The sequence below is a fragment of the Erpetoichthys calabaricus genome, chromosome 5 (assembly GCF_900747795.2).
Source record: "Erpetoichthys calabaricus chromosome 5, fErpCal1.3, whole genome shotgun sequence".
In the NCBI taxonomy this organism is placed as follows: domain Eukaryota; kingdom Metazoa; phylum Chordata; class Cladistia; order Polypteriformes; family Polypteridae; genus Erpetoichthys; species Erpetoichthys calabaricus.
Window position 1 is genome coordinate 214,751,107 of NC_041398.2, and position 18,919 is coordinate 214,770,025.

General features: G+C 41.8%; 2 protein-coding genes across 10 annotated transcripts in view; both read left to right on the plus strand.

Annotated features, from left to right (window-relative positions):
• znf532 (zinc finger protein 532) overlaps window positions 1-6,753 on the plus strand; it is a 145,178-nt gene extending 138,425 nt beyond the window's left edge. For all 7 annotated transcript variants that reach the window (XM_028802498.2, XM_051927371.1, XM_028802499.2 and 4 more), the window contains one exon: window positions 4,885-6,753. In XM_028802498.2, coding sequence (XP_028658331.1) covers window positions 4,885-5,373 — 489 coding nt within the window. In that variant the 3' untranslated portion in view covers window positions 5,374-6,753. The remainder of the gene's footprint in view (window positions 1-4,884) is intronic.
• Window positions 6,754-10,440: 3,687 nt separating this feature from the next.
• oacyl (O-acyltransferase like) overlaps window positions 10,441-18,919 on the plus strand; it is a 55,673-nt gene continuing 47,194 nt past the window's right edge. The window contains exons 1-3 of one of the 3 annotated variants that reach the window (XM_051927377.1): window positions 10,441-10,813; window positions 16,430-16,563; window positions 18,154-18,232. In XM_051927377.1, the coding sequence (XP_051783337.1) occupies window positions 10,669-10,813; window positions 16,430-16,563; window positions 18,154-18,232 (358 nt within the window). In that variant the 5' untranslated portion in view covers window positions 10,441-10,668. The remainder of the gene's footprint in view (window positions 10,814-16,429; window positions 16,564-18,153; window positions 18,233-18,919) is intronic. The other 2 variants (XM_028803185.2, XM_051927376.1) reach the window with 2 other exon arrangements.

Genomic DNA, 18,919 nt, shown 5'->3' on the forward strand with positions numbered 1-18,919 from the left:
TACCAATTTAAAGGAGCCTCTCTGACAAGAAAAGTTTTTTGTGAAAGCTGTGTGAGGAGGTCCATACTGTATGGTATTGAGGAGGGAGCAATGAATCCAGAAATTGAAACAAAGTTTTAAGAAAAACACAGAAAAATGATTTATTCGATGAATATCAAGATTGTTGTAGAATAAGAAGACAAAGTGTAAACTGAGACATAGACTTGGTGCAGGGGTAATAGGTGTTGTGCTGAGTAGAAGTAGAAGTAGACTAAGTTGGTACACTGTAATAGAAATGGAAGGGATTAGGACCAGACGTAAGTCTTAAAAGACATAGTTGGAGATGACAGCAAAGATCTCTATTTAAACCAATAAAGATGATGGCTTTTGCACATGAAAGACATTTAGTTTTATTAATTTGCATAAGTTTTATGATTGCTGATATTTTTTTGTGAATTTATTGATGCTTTTATGTTTGTTCAAATTAAGTGACAGCCACAATATTGCTGGGTGAGCGGCATTTTGTCTGTTTTTCCAAATCCATGTATTATACTATTGGGTAGCTAGGAGTTTGAGCCACCTGGGCACTTTGGGTGCAAGGCACAAACCATTACTAAGCTGAATCATCACAGGCCAATTTATATTCACCAATTAGCTATGCTATACCATAATGCATTTTTAAAACTAAAATAAAGAGAAACTGGCCATCTAATAAAGTTTCCAATGCTATTCTTACTATGATAGATGTAAATTAAGTCCACACTAACAAATAGATGTCAGATGAAAGTTGAATGGTGGGTGAAGGTTGTGGTGAATGTCTAAAGTAATCACACCACACTTAATTAAGCTCTGGGATTTTACCTTAACATTACTTAGGCCAGCTTTTCTCCCTATCTTTTTTTTCTCATTTGTTTAGTTCAATTCTCTCCATGTATTTTATGCTTTTTATTGCTGGTTGAACAGTACTATATATAACAGTACTATAACAAAGGTTAACTAAGTGTGATAATTGCCCGGACACCACCAGTCAGACACCGCATCTTTATTAAGAATGCGCGGCTCCCTTTATCCTCACCCGAATGAGCTCCAGGTGTTCTACCTGACATCACGGCCTGGTGTGGCGGAAGCATCAGGAGAGCACCCGGAAGCACTCCGGGTGACCCTGGAAGGATCGTCCTCCATGGGTGTGGCGGAAGTGTATAAGTCCCGGGTTCCATGAGGCTCAGGGCACCCCCTGGCGGCGACCAGAGGCCCCAGCGGTCTTGAGCCTCCCTGCTCCCCTTCCGTGGGCCTCTTCTACTCCAGGGCGACTGCCCCCTCGTGGCCCGGAGGATAAACAGGCCACAACCCAGTCCTTCCAGGCATCCCGGCCGGGTCTGACCCCTAGCCGCGTACCACATAAGATTTAAAAGTTTTTCTTTCTAAAGAGAATTATGTATAGTGGGAAAATTGGTCTTAATTCACTTAATAATTTTCAGCAGATGCATGTTGTTGGAGAGCTAAAGTTAGTCATGCATTCCATTTAGCCTGAACAATCACAGTGCAGTCTTATTCACACATATTCACCCTCTCAGTTTATTGTTACCTTAATTGCACTTTTGGAGTATATAAGCTATATAAGTATATATGCCTGACAAAAAACTACATTATTCTCAGCTGTTCAGTTCTGGAGGAAAACAGTCAAGACCTGGACCCAGACATACTTTTCATCAGACCAAGCTACATCAGAATAGATTATATAAAAGTTGTAGCATTAACCTTTAGTAAAGTTTTTTTTAAGCCTGTAGTGGCCTCTTGATCTTGTATTTTATTTTAAGGTGTTATATAAATGACATTTGTTATTATTATTATTATTATCTAAAAGTTAACATTTGAAAAAGTTGGTGCAAAAGTTACAGGCTTGAATTGTAATATGACATCATCGCTTTGTATGTTATGCAAAATATTACTTAGCAGTACATGAATTATATAGTCAACAACCAAAAAGTAGCTTAGTTAAAATAGTTGATTTAATGTTGCCTGACTGTGAAGATGTTCATTCCTCCTCAGATTTTTCTTAACCTGCCATCTATGTTTTCACCCCTATTCATTACCCTTTACATGAAAAAATGATAAAGCACACTACTTCCACTTAAACAAACTATTCAATTTTTTTTATGAAAAACGTCTATTCTACATAATACACCCTATTGTTACAGGCAGTTTCCTACACAAGCAGGTTACGCAAGTACAAGGGTGAATGCACCTAATTTATCTCTGTTCTCTCTATACCGTAATGTCTCTGGAAGAGAAATTGCAATGCCAGCTAAGAAAAGCAAAGTCAGCATTGCGGAAAGCCGTTAAAAACTCGTCGTCTTAGCACAAACTCTCACGCAATCAGCACTGTAAATGATCACTGTTGTTTATTTGTCTTCAGAACAGAGATGGCAATTCACAGTTTGGTAGCAAAAATCAAAAACAGCAATACAAGCAGCAAGAGAGGGTTTTTGAAGTAACATGGACATGCAAATACAATCAAATGTAAACCAGAGGAGTGAGATAGCACATGCATACCACAGTTAATTGTATTTCTTGCAGCAGTAATGTCTTTAATTACATTTTTCTTAGGTTTTTTTTTGTTTGTTTGTTTGTTTTTTTTTTTTTTTTTGCAACACAGGTCAGGTTAGGTTGGGGAGCATACACTGTGTGAAATAAATAGCCTCGACACACAGAAAAAGGTTTGGGGCAGCCACCCATATACTTGAGCCCTGGCTGCAAAAGGCAAATACAGTTACAAAGATAAGTATAAGTTTGAGTCTTACATTCGACTGACTAGAAACAGGAAGTGGTGTGGGTTTTAAGGTGACCACCAGGAAGTGACATCTTCAGAGCCGGAACCAGAAGTCATGGGTATCCCATGTAATCCAAATGGAAGGACACGATACTGCCAGTGCCCACTAGGGGTACTAAACGTGGTCTTTTCCTTAGCAGAGTCTGTTAAAGGAACCTGCCAGTACCCGTTCATCCTATCAAGAGTAGTCAAATATTTGGCTTGTCCTAGCCACTTTAGGAGGTCGTCCACTCGCTAGATCGGATATGCATCAAATTGGGAGACTTGGTTAAGCCGACGAAAGTCACTGCAAAACCTTCTGTCAGGCTTTGCGACCAATACGATAGTAATGGTCCAGGGACTATAACTCTCTTCTATTACTTCTAAATCCAGCATTTGTTTGATCTCCATCTCCACTTCTGCTCTTTGTGCCATGGGGAACCAAAATGGCCGTTCTCGGACTATTACTCCAGGGTTTGTCACAATGTAATGCGCAATCAGGGAGGTCCCTCGAGGTGTTTAACTCACTACCTCTGGGACAGACAGGATAACTGTTTCAAGCTCCCGTCATTGATGGGCAGTCAAATTAGTACCGAAGTTAAGATCTACTTTACGAGCAAAAAGTGATCACGGCTGACTGGAGGAGGGATCGGGGTCCCTTTCCTTCCACGGTTTCAGCAGATTTACATGATGAAACCGCTTGCTCGGTTGACGATTTGGTTGCTTAACCAAATAATCGACCAGCCCCTTCCTTTCCTTAACCTCATATTGGCCTTGCCAAAGTTTGGAATGTGAGGTAGGAACAAGGACCATGGCCCAATCCTCAGGGCAGAATTCCCGCAGATATGTGCCACGGACAAAGCAACAGACCAGGGCTGCTTGCACCTTCTTCATGTATGATTTGAGAATGTGTCAAATTTTAGCAAATCTGTTGCATAATTGCACAATATACTCTAATATATTGGTGGAAGGGAGAGCCTCCTCTTCCTAATCCTCTTTTAGATTATGTAATATTCCCCAGGGTTGTTGTCCATTGAACATCTCTGAAGTAAAGGGCGTCCCTTGATTCATTAGGATCTCTTTAGGGATACCAATTTGCGTGAAGACCCCTACTAACTCTTGTGCAATAATTTACAAAGTTGTTGAGTGCAATGGAACAGCTTCGGGATATCAGGTAGCATAATCTTCCAGGATCATTATATATTTATGTCTCCTGGCTGAGGGCACTAAGGGTCCCACCAGAAGGGCTCTAAGAGTCCCACCAGATCGACCCAATGCTTTCAAAAGGGACGTCAGTCAGGGGTAAAGGAACTAGAGGAGCACGGTCCCTCCTAGGAATCTGCCACAGTTGACATTCTGGACAGGACATGCAAAAGCAGCAGACCTCCTCGTTAATTTCCGGCCAAAAAAATCGGAGCTTAATTCACTTGAGAGTTTTCTCGGACCCCAGATGGCCTTCCAGAAGGTGGGTATGTGCCAGTTCAGACTTGTCGCCGGTAAATCTGTGGTGCTAACAGCAGAGACCGCACCTCCCCCTCGTGTTCTGCCAACCGATAAAGAGGGTCATTATTTAATACAAACTGGGGACCCTGTAGCATGCGATGTAGTGTACGATGGCCATGTACCAGAACAACTGCATTTTTTTGCACACTTAAGGGAGTCATCATTCCATTGCTCCCTTTTGAAAGAAGCTGGAGTCTGTATTAAAAAAATATATTTATTAATGTGACAGGTTGGTAAAATGAAAGCAGTGGTGTGGGCTGTTGAAATGTGCAGCCTTATTGTATTTTGGACAGAAAGTTAGTTCTTTTAAGTCATTTGACCAGTGATACCTTCATTGCATTTATTCTGTATCACCACTCTTGCAGCAACATTTCTTTTCATACAATAAACCCTTTACACATGATCGGTTCATTTAGTGGTTTAAAGTGATAAAATACCTAGTTTTCTTTTCCATTTTCAAATTTATTTAATGCACTCAAATTTTTGTGACTGTAGTCCATTAAGAACTCTTTGTATCAGAAGTAACTTTTCTTTCATGCACTTCCATAGGAAACATGAATTTTTAATAATACTGTCTTTTTTTACTTCCCCAGGTTCCCAGTCCTAAACGAAAACTGGAAGAGCCATCTGTGGAATTCCGTCCCCGAGGCGCAATAACACAGCCTTTAAAGAAATTAAAAATTAATGTTTTCAAAGTGCACAAATGTGCTGTTTGCAACTTTACTACAGAGGATATTGTCAAGTTTCATGAACACATCCCTCAACATAAGTCTGATGGCTCTTCATTTCAGTGTAGAGAGTGTGGTCTCTGTTATACTTCACACAACTCCCTCTCTAGACATCTCTTTATAGTTCATAAACTAAAGGAACCTCAGCCAGTATCTAAACAAAATGGTTCTGGAGAAGACAACCAGCAGGAAAACAAACAGGATCAGGGCAGTTCATTGTCTGATACTGCATCTGACAGAAAGTGCAAGGTTTGTTCCAAGACTTTTGAAACTGAAGCTGCCTTGAACACTCACATGAGAACACATGGCATGGCGTTTATTAAATCTAAAAGATTAAATGCAGCAGAAAAGTGACAAGAACAATGGAGCATTTTAGTTTGACTTCATCAACTTCAAATTCCCATCCCAGCAGCCTTCAAACTGAGTCATGGAAACATTTCATGCAGTGCCTGTAAGGCTACTGTTTGTGCTTACACTTTAAATCTCTTGTATATGATACCTCCTTATTGTTACCCTTAAGTGTTAAAGGCATTATCTATATTTAAAAGCAATTTGTGTATATTTAAATACAATATAAAATCACATTTTGTACAATTTATGCTATGTGTTTGTATAGATGTTATATGGATCTAGATCTTTTCTGCCTTTTTATATTGAGTTGTTTCTTTCAAAGGAGATTTCTGTGTCAGAAGTCTTCAGTATCATACAAAACAATGGAAGTGTTAAATATTATGAAGAACTTTTAGCGTGAGATTTCTTATATAACTTCACATTCTGCCGTATTTTATTGTTGTGGCTGCCAAAGTCTGAGGACAGATTTTAGAACAAACACTAGTCAGTTGTGATGTTATTGATTTCACTCCTCTGTTTTGTAAGAAATTATGAAAGGAATTTTAATTTAATGAAAAACTGAAAAAATTAATATATCAATTTTTACCATAGTGGAGGAGAGAGGCTTGTAACATTCAAACCGTAATGACATTTGTGTAGAACAGACATATATCAAAATGTTCATGCTGCCTTTAAGTCCCGATAAAATGAATATGGGTGTTTAAATAAAATGACTAAAAATTTAAAACAAAATCTGCCACATCAGAGAAAGGAGGCGTAAAGGGTTTGCCACCAGAATGTATTTTGCCGCAATGAAAAGTTATAATAATGAGAGCTACACACCAATGTATCATGCAGATTGCTGTTGAATGTATCATACTGTTCTTCAGGGAAAATTGTGAAAAGTTAATGAGCTGATGATGAATTCAGAAAAATCCTTGTGGTGATAGTTCTTAAAGTGTGTGTGCATCAGCATGGACATTTTGATGGGAAGTGTGTGTGAAGCTGGAGCAGAGGATCCTGCTTTGGCTGTGCTGTTCACTTGTTTATCACCTTTTATCATGAGCCAGAATTTCAGTCCAGTTTCATTGTTTAGGGAAAATGATCTCTTTGGTTAAAATTGGTATGAAAAATAATTCTCTGTGAGAGTTTAATTTCTTTTCTGTCACTTTTCCTCTTTTGTTTTTATATACATGTATTTCTTCAAAGAATGTTTTGTACTTTTTATTTTATTTTATTTTATTTTTTTTAAAGTATTTTTTGTGTAGACAACAAAATGCATGAGAAGCTGTAACAGTTGTTACCTGGTTCTTAGGATGTGTCTTGCTGCTGTTAGGTAGATGTCAGACGTAAATGTACAAAATGTTGCTGATGTCAATAAAATATGGAAGTTGTCCACCAGAATTCTTTTTTAAGGGCTGATGTCTACCTACAAGAACTGAAGAAGATGCATTAATAGATAACACAACAGGTAAGCAAATGGCACTAAGGTAGGTAGTGTGTTGTGGTATGGTGTCTAGACAGTCAGATTTTAACTTGACCCAGAGCAAGTCACTTACCTGATTGTAAAAAAATGTGTCCGCAAGTACTCCATCAGTTGCTTTGGGTAAAGGTGTCTACCAGATATTTTAATAGTAAGTGAACAGAGCTGTGTTTTCTGGCAGTTCTTCAGTCTCTCACATATTCCAGCTATGGTAAGGGATTAAAAACCTCTGTGATGAAGCCTGCAGTTAAAGGAAAGGTGTAAAGGAAGTGATGAACGATGTCACGCGGAGTTCTTGTCTTGAGTTTTCAATTATCTCCATGTCTGCCAGGGTTTTAGATTAATTGGCACTGTTTATTTGAGAGTGTGCTTTATTGTGCCCTGTGGTAGGCCGGCATCCCATCCAGGGTCGGTTGGAGGCTTTGGACTCACTGGCCCTAAATTGGAGTAAACGGGTATGTCACATTATATAACATTACCAGTGATTCTGTATCGCAGACTTCATTTACTTAATCTTCGAGAGTTGTGTCGTGTATTCTGACATACCCAGCAACTTAATCCAAGCAGTCTGCGACTCCCCTCAACTAAATCAAATGGGGTTGATTTTGTCTTAAGTGGTAGGCTCTGACTTGTGTGAGTGAGAGTTGAGAACTAGTGAATGCACACCCAGAAGTACAATGCATATCATGCAGCTATAATGAATAAGGAACCTGGTGTTTGGGATCTTGCAAACAGAAGAGGAGCTTGTCTGTCTGATGTGTCATGTTTTAGTTAGCTCGGGGGTGGGAGGGGGCAATATTGCAGCTGAACTTGCTGTATCTAGACAGCTTTAGTACAGCACTGGCTCTGTCAGACAGCACCTTATTAGCCGTCAGAAAGCAAAGTGAACTTGCTATATTTTGGGAAAGTGTAACTGTGTTGGAAAGTCCTCACAAAGCCAGAGTTGTCTATTTGTTTGTGATACCTTATAAAACGTAGTTGTGTATTCTGTATACAAAATCAGCATCTGCGGTCATCAGCTTTAACATCCCCTTCAACTAGACGTCGCAGACTTTGATGTCCGCATAAGGTTGTGATTGAGTCAGGATCTAAATTTAAAGCATCCATTTCACAGGTCGAGGGGGCACTGTGCTTAAAAGTAGGAGTTTTGGCTATCTTTTGAATTTTTAGAAGCACTGCCTTGTGATCATAGTGAACAGTTTAAAATATATGCATTAATAAAATCAGTTAAGGGAAGGAGGGAAAAGCAAAACCTTTTAAGCTACATGCCACTATTATTCATTTAACATTTATCAGAAACACAGGTGCATAACCAGTAATTAGAATTCTATATTATGTTTACGTTGGTATGGCTTTATGAACTTACTATAGAGCCATATTTGCTTGTTTATACAGCACTAGCCACACTACCTAAAGAAAGTAACAGTAAGTTTACAAATATTTGCTATCTCTTCCCTATGTGTACCCTCAGTGTTTGTCCAATGCTTTCCCTTGGTATCGGCATGTGTCTCAACCCTGTCTTGCCCGGCGTTTCCTCTCTCAATCACATTCCTGCTTCTCAGACTCTCATTTTGAGGTACATTGCTTGCCTCCTGTCCACTTTTTACTGCCACCAATGGTAGAAGGACCCCAAAATCCCTTGTGAAAACCTCTTTCATGAAAAACTTCATGACAACTCTCAGGGTCCCTCCTCCACCTAGTATCCTTTGTGTGTCTGAACCTCTCTCAATTGCGTTTTCGTAGCCTGCTTCCCAGACTGTCATTTCGAGGCACTTTGCTCACTGCCTGTATGCTTTTTGACTATACCACCGTGTTTAGTTGTGAATGCTTTTCGTCTTGGAAGGTGACTTGAGCTAGGCCTTGTTAGCATTCAGCAATACAAGGTCGTGTGGTACTTTATTTTTGTTGTTGTCGTTACAGTGCTTTATTTTAGCTCCCTTTTTCTTAAGTGTAATAAAGAAAAGTCACAATCTGGAACTGATCTTTGCACCTTAACATCAAGTCAATGTCCTTATCACTTACTAATGAGACCAATGCTGAACTGACTAATCAGATTGCTCGGCGGGACCGGACACACACAGACAGTAGGGCTTGATCATGTAGTACATACCTGTATACTGCACCACAATCCAACATCAAGCCCTGAGACCCGCCCCCTACCCCTCCCCTGGCCAGCCACAGCCTATTAGCACGAATGCACTACAGGATTCAGGCCTAAACAGGACGTGAATCGGTTGTGGGGCACACTCTGGGACAAGTGAATCGTTGCTGTCCATGAATTCCACACCCATGACTTTCTTTATCCGCTATTATAAGAGTGTAACCCACTCTGTAACACCTGTGCTGTAGTCACAGCTATTTGCAGCAGAAAAAAAAAATCCAAAAAGCCTATGAACATGGACAGCATGTGAGACTGAACAGTTGACGGTCTCTGATGCCCCTAGATGTCTGGAGCTACATGTGCTCTACACTGAATGGATCAACGTGGGTCTATCCCACGCTAAGAGGCATGACTGAGCCATTGTACCCCATTTGTGATGGTGACTGGTGCTTGCAGTTGTTCCCCTCGAGAATGAGGAATTCCCAGTGACATAAGCTCTCACTGATTACATTCCTGACCTTTGTACACACCACCCATTACCTCTACTAATGGAAGGTTTAGTGAGTTCCCCAGATTGGCCCCGCAGCAGTCTCTACGAAGACAATTGAACATGAGGAAGTCAAAGTTATAACAATATCTCCGTAGGTGAACATGACAATGTCTCCATAAGTGAACATGTAGAAGGATCATTGGCAAGTCTTAAGGGGTGAGAGCAGAGGACCTGATTCTGTCTCTCCCCAAGTCAGCATCCTGCCAGAACGTAACCCAGTTTTTTCCCCATAGGATTAATGCTTTGGTGTCCACATTTTCCATATGCATGGGGTTTCTTGGGAACGTGACTATCAGCTGTAATAGTTCCTAATGTGACTCGTACATCTTCAGGATCCAGAAAGTGCCCCAATGGGGAGAATCTCTGTTCCTAACCAGAGCTCAAATTTGCTGAGACAGGTGGTGGTCTCCTGTGATCCTGAGCATTGGCAATGAAGGGTGGTACGCTGGTTAGTGCAGCCACCTCACAGCTCCAGGTTGCCAAATTCAAACTCCAGCCTGATCACTGCCAGTGGGCTTTGCACCCTGGTCTACCTGTCACTATGTGTTGGCCTCCCTCATCCCAAAGACGCATATTAGTGTGGGGGTGTATGAGTCTGTAATCCGCTACAGTGGACTGGAACCATATGATTTGTCACCTAAGACCCTGAACTGAAAGATGCAATCTCCTTCCACTCCCCACCTCCAGTCTGCCATGGTGAATTTGCTGCCTAATCTCCTTTCGTTTCAAGTCCCCAAAAGGCATCTGCTACAGAAATGTCTCAGAGGTGCCACTACGGAGCGGAGATGAATGACATTGTGCTCAGGTTACTCAGCAGGCTTATGCTTGAAGAGAAATTCGATACCCTTGGATAATGGGCCAATTGAAAACGGGCCTTGTTTTTTAGGTCGTTAATCCAGGTAATGAGAAATGAAGCCTCCTTCACGCTCATGCAAGGTAATCGGTTTTGAGAAGAGGGTGGGATCTACAAGACAGAGCAGCTCCTTCCAAGAGGCCTCACTAAACCGTAATACTGTGGTTTGCCCAAACCCACGCAATGAGGTGATGCAAGTCTCCCCACCGTCGAGTCCAATCTTGTCTCAGGCCTGCGAGTCACCACCACCGGTGCAAATGCATTCGGCACACTATGAGCCCCGCTGGTATTTAAAGGAGCAGGAATGACGGAAAGGCCACAGCCTGTCCAACATGTTGGAGAGGTGCCTCGTCATTCTGTTTATGGTTGTGAGTGGCTCCTCATTCCATGGAAACATTACCCAGAGATGTTTTCAGGATACCATTAGGTTTCTTGAAGATCTCAATAAGGATGAGCCAAGCCGCTATGCTGTCCTGAGTAAGTACAGGTGCTATTCGGGCAATTTTCATTTTAATATTATTTGATGTTTTTGTACATTTATGATGTGTGAGCAACTCTAGAAAATGTTCTTCGAGAGATACAGCGTTGATTACCATTTTTAAGTTCAAAACCAGCTGCATCTTCTTCACTGTGCACAGTCGATGTTTAGCACTCTCATCCCAGTTTCAAGCTTCGACTCCCTGGTTCCCAAACCCGGTCCTGTGAGCCCCCCTATGGCTGCAAATTTTTTGTTCCATCCAGTTTATCCATCAGAGAGTGTCCTTTGCTCCAACTCAGGGTGGCACTGGATGTTAAAGTAGAGCTGCTACTTCAATGTCACATGCATTTGTGGGCTAATTAGTAATCATGGCTGCCCTTCCATTTGTCCATCTTTGGCACAAGGAAGGAAAAGCCTGAGCAAATGAGTTGTTGGTGTGCATAATCCTCATTCACGGCGCTCCACATGCAGGATGACGAGGGATGGAAGGAAGTGTCACTGCTTAGGGGTTTGTGGTTGAGTCAGTCAGGACTTCACCTCTGGCCTTGCTGCCTTAGGTGGTCCTGTCAGGAGTAAACATCATTGCTGAGGGAATCCTTGATCACATAAAGCACTCTACCACGTTAAGGTGCAGACTTAGGCGCAGAAGGGGCTATTGGGTAAGAAAAGACTTAACAAAGTCCACCTCAAGTTCATCTCTGTGGACCACCTTAACTGCAGGTGTTCATCCCAGCCACCTTCTGTTTTTAACTGGACCCCTGCCTTTTTCAAACAAGCTGTTGTTTCTCTGTTTCTGCCAAGTCTGTAAATGAGAAAATGGGTTTGCTAAATTTTTAGGGGGGGGGGGGCTGTTATAATATGTTTTGTTGTTAAGTTTAATGTCACTGTTCTCTGTGCCCACTGTTATGGACTCATTCATACAGGCCGACCGAGTATGGTACACAGGGGCTCAGCATCAGCATTTAGAATTGCCGAGCCAAGCACAGGACTAGAGAGCCAAAGACAAGTGGAGAACTGAATAGTCAGCCTAAAGACAGACTAGTATATTTCTGTCTTCTGTCAGTACACCATCCTCTTTCCTTGTTGGGAGAATGAGAACTGTATGTAGGCATTGTGCTATTCCTGTATTTTTGAAGGTGGGGTTTGAGTCCTTTCCTGTCCTTGTTTGGATCCATAGAAGGAGCCTGCACATGGAGCGACCAGAATATAAGGATGGACCTACGGCCAACACTTTGAAGCTGCCGGGTGGAAGATTATGTCTTCTGTCCGGTTAAAATCCTTTCAGCGTGGTGACGAAAAATGGCAGACTGTGTAGGTCAAGATACCCACATGCTTGATATGTCTGTCATAAGCTTCCCGTTTGTAATACCGCGTGAACCCGTCAATAAAGAGCTAAATTATCCTTTTTACTTCTCGTGTAATCTGCATGCTGGAGGGGGATAATACCGTTTTATTATTTAAATTCCGGTTAATTAAAACGCCGCAATTGAAAAGAACACATTTCCAGAGAGCTAATGCCTCTTAAGGAAACAGGGGCGTAGCAAGCTTTGTGTATGAGATGTTAATTATCTGTGCTTCTTTATGTTTTGTTCATTGAAGTCTTTTCTTATTAGTTAGCTGGACAGTGAACTTTGTGCTGAAGTAGCAGTTTCCCTTTAGTCAGTCAGTCATTTTCTAACCTGCTTTGTCCTGAACAGGATCATGGGGGGGGGGTCTTCTGGAGCCTATCTCACCTAGCATAGGGTGCAAGGCAGGAACAAACCCTGGAGAGGGCGCCAGTACATGGCAGGGCAAACACACACTATGGCCAATTTAATGTTGCCAGTTCACCAAATCTGCATGTCTTTGGACTGTGGGAGGAAACCCAGCCAGACACGGGGAGAACATGCAGACTCCGCATAGGGAGGCCCTCGGGGTGCAAACTCTGATATCCTTATAGGGAGGAAGCAGCACCAAAATTGGGCCACAAGGAAAGGTGAATTATGTGGAATATAGAAAACAAACGTTAATATTTAAAGACATGGCCAAAAAATGCACATTTCTGACTTTTGTTTACATGTAAATATGCTAGCACATACAGTATTTCTTAATGCAAAAGGCTAATTAAGTAATTAGATCATTTAGAAGTAAGACTGAACCACTTATCTGTGAAACTGTTTGGAATGAAAACTCACAGCTGCAGCTGATATCCCAGGGCTGAGCTTGGGACCCCAAGAGACACAATCGTTTCTTGGGACCCCCAGCTCTTACCTATACCTTTGTTTAATCAACTCATCCTTCTCTTGGGACCCCCCAGCTTAACTGATTGTCGTTGTTTAATCAGCTCATCCTTCTCTTGGGACCCCCAGCTCTCAACAATTGTTGTTTAATCAACTCGTCTTTCTGTTGGGACCCCCAGCTCTCACCGATTGTTGTTCTTTAATGAGTTCATCCTTCTCTTGGGACCCCCAGCTCTCATTGATTGTGATTGTTTCATCAGTTTGTCCTTCTCTTGGAACCCCCAGCTCTCACCGATTGTCGCTGTTTAACCAACTTGTCTTTCTGTTGGGACCCCCAGCTTTCACAAATTGTTGTTCTTTAAAGAGTTCATCCTTCTCTTGGGACCCCCTGCTCTCATAGATGCCATTATTTAATCAGCTCGTCCTTCTCTTGGGACCCCCCTCTCTCACCGATTGTCCTTGTTTAATCAGCTCATCCTTCGTCTCTTCTCGTTTTCCGCATTTAGAAAGGAGCCGTAGTGTGAGGCTTCCACTCACAGGAGATTTAGAGACGTCCCGTATTTGCCACAGTATTGCACTCTTGAAGGAATTCTCTGCCCATAACTGACGTTCTCCTACATGTTACTCCCCCAAGTGGTTTGTAGTGATGGCTGAGAAAAAGTGAATCTCATGTTTTCATGGAGAGGTTTGGATATACGGTGGATTCAGAAAGTCTTCAGACCCCTTCACGTTTTCCCATTTTGTTATCACGTAGCCTTGTGCTAAAATCATTTAAATGATTTTTTCCTTCCTAAAGCAACATTTAATATCTTGGAATGAGAAAGCAAAAACAAGATTTTAGAAATATTTGCAATTTTTAAAAAAATAAAACACTAAAATATCCCATTGTCAGAAGTGTTCAGACCCTTCACTTAGCACCTTGTTGGAGCCCCTTTGTCAGCGTTTACAGCCTGGAGTCTTCTTGGGTAGGACGTGACAAGCTTTGCACTCCTGGATATGGGGATTTTGTGCCATTGTTCTCTTCAGATCCTCTCAAGCTCCGTCAGGTTGGATGGAGACCATCAGTGGACAGCTATCTTCTGGTCATTCCTGAGATGTTCAAGTCTGGGGTCTGGCTGAGCAACTCAACGATTTCCCAGAGTTGTCCCTAAGCCACTCCTGTGTTGCCTTTGCTTTGTGCTTTGGTTCCTTGTCTTGAACATTTCACCAGTCTGAGGTCCAGAGTGTCATGAAGTAGGCTTTCGTTAAAGATATCTCTGTTCTTTGCTCCATTCAGCTTTCCCTCAATCCTATCTAGTCTCCCAGTTCCAGCCCCCAACTTGATGCTGCCACCACCATGCTGCACCACCGATGGAATGGTATTGCACAGGTGATGAGCAGTGCCTGCTTCCCTCCAGACATGACGCCAATCTTGATTTCATCAGAGCACAGAATTATATTTCTCACGTTCTGAGAGTCTTTTAGGTGCCTTTTTTCAAATTCCAGCTGGACGTCCATGCGTCTTTTACTGTGGCCACAGACGCATTGTGTTTCCACGTGTGAGAAGGAAAAGTTGTACAACCACCAAAACCTAATTATCACAATTCTCACACTCTGTAAAAGAGACAGAGAAAGGTTTGGGGTTCCACCTCATATACTCAAATTTTTATTGAGGAAAATATAGTTAATCTCATGGAGACGAGTAGTCACTTCAGATTGTGTCCAAGACGGGACCGGTGAATGGGGGGAAAACAGCTGTCTTTAGAGCTGCTGAGGAGGAAGGGGTGTGTCCAAGGGGTTGCAACCGCAAGTCAGGTCACTAGTAGGGAAGGTTCTGGAAGTGAAGGTGGAGTTAGGCAGGCTTCTGTTGGGAGGGTCTGGAGGGGAGAGAGAAAAGGTGTTAGCGCATCCATTAACCCTTATTCAAGCGTATCACGCTCAGCGAAGCCCACTGACTGCCTCCCATGCTCCGTGCCCAAGAGGTCATTAAAGGCCTGGATCTTGGTTTTTATCCAGGACACTCGCAAGCCCAGACACTCAGACTCCTCGCTCAGTCTCTCGAGCGCCCGATCTGAGCCTCCATTGACTCCGCAAAGATCACAGCATCGTCAAGATCCATGAACCTTTCTTCACCAAGAGATGCCCCACAACCGCTGGACTCCATGAACTTGCCCAACACCCAGTTCATACAAGCATTGAACAGAGTAGGAGCAAGAACACACCCCTGACGAACCCCAGAATCAACTGGGAAAAACGCTGAGGTCCTGCCTCCACTCTGCACAGCACTCACAGTACCAGTGGACAGGCCGGCCATGATATCCAGCAACCTCGAGGGGATCCCGCAAACCCTCAGGATGTTCCACAGGGCAGCGCGGTCAACCGAGTCGAACGCTTTGCGAAAATCGACAAAGGCTGCAAAGAACCTCTGCCGATATTCACATTTGCGCTCCATGAGAATCCTCAGTGCCAGGATGCGGTCGATGGTAGACTTCTTAGGCGTAAAACCAGACTGTTGTCGTATGGACCCTAATTAGAAAACTGTGGTTCTTAAAGGTGGCCTTGGAGTTCCTGTGCTGCAGCACACCCAGTGTCCCAGTGTCCAGACTGGGATCCGCATGCAGGACCCTGTAGCTGTGACCATCACACCAGCTACAATTTACTAAAAAGGGGCAGCACCAGCTGAAGACATTCCTGTGTACCAGCAGACATTCAGTTAATCCATCCAAAGTCACGCGGTGCTCTTCCTTCACGTCACGTCACTGCACAAATCCCTTTTGATTACCTCATGTGTGCTCAGTCAGATCTCAATCTCTTTGCCTCCACTTCCCTTCACCCTCCCTCAGTCACTGAGCCGTGTTTCTGTGAGTCACAGCCACCGCCTGTAAACACACAGCCGCGCTCACCTCCCGAAATGAGGCTGTTAGCTCCAGAGCTGTTTGCTGATTTGATGCAAACACCTGATTCACAGTTAGACCATCGTAAAGGCTAGCCAATCAATGCTCCAGCTTGTCTGGAAAAAAATCCATCTGTCTGCTGTATGTGTTCATCCATTTTCTGAACCCACTTACTTCCATTTTAGCTTCAGGTGGAAGGCAGGAACAAAACCTGGACAGGACTCCAGCCCTTCTTACAAGCAGCAGTCAACTCCATCCATTCATGCATTTTGTGGACCCACTTATTCAGATTTCTGGAACCAAACCTGCACATGGTGCCCTCCCAGTGTAGGGTCACCTAGGAGTTACTGGTAACATTCAGCAATTCAGCGATTCTCCTGGGCAGCATGTCCCCCTTTCTGCCTTTTTACATTGCTGTCACACTGTCAATGTTTCATTCGGCCAAGCCCTCAGTGATAGTGTCCTTAATAAAAGGCACTATACAGGCCATAATGCAACTAACTCTGCTCATTTTTCCTTGCAGTGTATGATGCCTTCGGGAAAATGGGAAGTGACTTCACAGGAGGAAACATGAACCGCCTGGGATCGCTGAGTGAATGCCTGTCAGCCGATGCTGGTGATTTTAAAGGCCAGTATTGCCAAGTCATACTGAAGCAGGTATCTGGGCAGCTGGCCATCATCAGTCTAGCGGAGAGCTTTATAATAAACATGACTGCAGGTCATCTGGGGTGAGGTCTCTTCTCAAAGTGATAGATAGATAGATAGATAGATAGATAGATAGATAGATAGATAGATAGATAGATAGATAGATAGATATGAAAGGCACTATATAATAGATAGACAGATATGAAAAACACTATTAGATAGATAGATAGATAGATAGATAGATAGATAGATAGATAGATAGATAGATATGAAAGGCACTATATAATTGATAGACAGATATAAAAAACACTATTAGATAGATAGATAGATAGATAGATAGATAGATAGATAGATAGATAGATAGATAGATAGATAGATAGATAGATATGAAAGGCACTATATAATTGATAGACAGATATGAAAAACACTATATGATAGATAGATAGATAGATAGATAGATAGATAGATAGATAGATAGATAGATAGATAGATAGATAGATAGATAGATATGAAAGGCACTATATAATAGATAGACAGATATGAAAAACACTATTAGATAGATAGATAGATAGATAGATAGATAGATAGATAGATAGATAGATAGATAGATATGAAAGGCACTATATAATTGATAGACAGATATGATAGCCACTATATAATAGATAGATAGACAGATATGAAAGGCACTATATAATTGATAGACAGATATGATAGCCACTATATAATTGATAGACAGATATGAAAAACACTATTAGATAGATAGATAGATAGATAGATAGATAGATAGATAGATAGATAGATAGATATGAAAGGCACTATATAATTGATAGACAGATATGATAGCCACTATATAATAGATAGATAGACAGATATGAAAGGCACTATATAATTGATAGACAGATATGATAGCCACTATATAATAGATAGATAGACAGATATGAAAGGCACTATATAACAGATAGACAGATATGAAAAACACTATTAGATAGATAGATAGATAGATAGATAGATGTCTTAGAAGACAGTTTTGGATAATGGAGCAGAGACCCATTTCAAGATATCATGAAATAAGTATGTGATTTCTAAAAATGTAGTTTACATATCTGAAACATAAACATGAAGATATCAGAATTACATATTACGATATCTCGATTACATTTCCAGATATTTTAAAATAACATCCAGACCATTTTGAGGTATCTTAAAACAGACAGGAAGTCCCATTGAAAACACAGACAATTTTGCAGGAGGACATATTGAGATTTTTTAAATTGCATTTCAGATTTCTCAAAATACCTCCAGATTTATTTTAAGATATCTTGAAATGCTTTTAAAATACCTCAAAATGCACGGGAACTTATTTCAAGACATGCAGGATTACATTTGAGATCTCAAATCTCTGTAGTTCATTTCCAGAAATCTGTAAAGGTTAGTTTGACTTGCCATGCACACACACACACACACACACACATACACACCTACCATATGTCAGCTTAGTTTTGGTTTAATTTATCCAAAACATGGACCTGGAAATAGAAGTGGGGTTTCCAAATAGGGAAAAAATTGTGAAAACAATGTTGTTTTTGACTGATTTGCCTACAGGGAAAAATGGAATATATTGTTGGTCTGTGTGTCCCCAGTACATGCAAAGAGAGTGAAGTAGAAGTACTTGTTATAATTGGTAAGTACATTTATTTTTTCTTCATATTTCATGGTTTGACAATGATGCTTGATACCATATAGTGTTGTGATGGGTGGCCAGGTCGCCACCATAACTGAAGGACCAGGGGAGTGGACATGTACAGGGCACTACCTCCTCTGGCGTGCTAGATGGCAGCCCCCATGGTTTGCAGTAATGCCATGGTTTTCCTACAAGACATCATGGAGTATGGAGTTCTGTAACTCAACCCTGTTGGGTGTCATGGGCACCACCAGAGGAAGCTGTAGAGTCCAACTTTGTGTGGCTTTCACTGCACTGCATTAAGTGTATGATTTGGTGAAGCAAGATTAAAAGTGAGAAGGGGTACCAAGATTGGAACAATGTGGTTCATCCTGTCTGCGCTAGAGGTGTAATGGCGTAGTTTTCTTGATACGCTTTGCATCCTTCGATATTACTGGAGTAACACCACAGGATATCTGAATATCTTTGCTGATCAAGTGCATCACTTCATTGCCACTGTGCACAAATTAGTGACAGTTCTTCATGTTACACAGCAAGCAAAGATCTAGAAAGGATCCACAGACATGACAGTGACCTGGGGCTCCATGTATAACACCGTGCGTAGAATTCACACTAAAGCATGGCGTACGGACAAAAGTGGAAATTTGCATATGCACAAAAAAATCCAGATGCATAAATCAGTGTGTA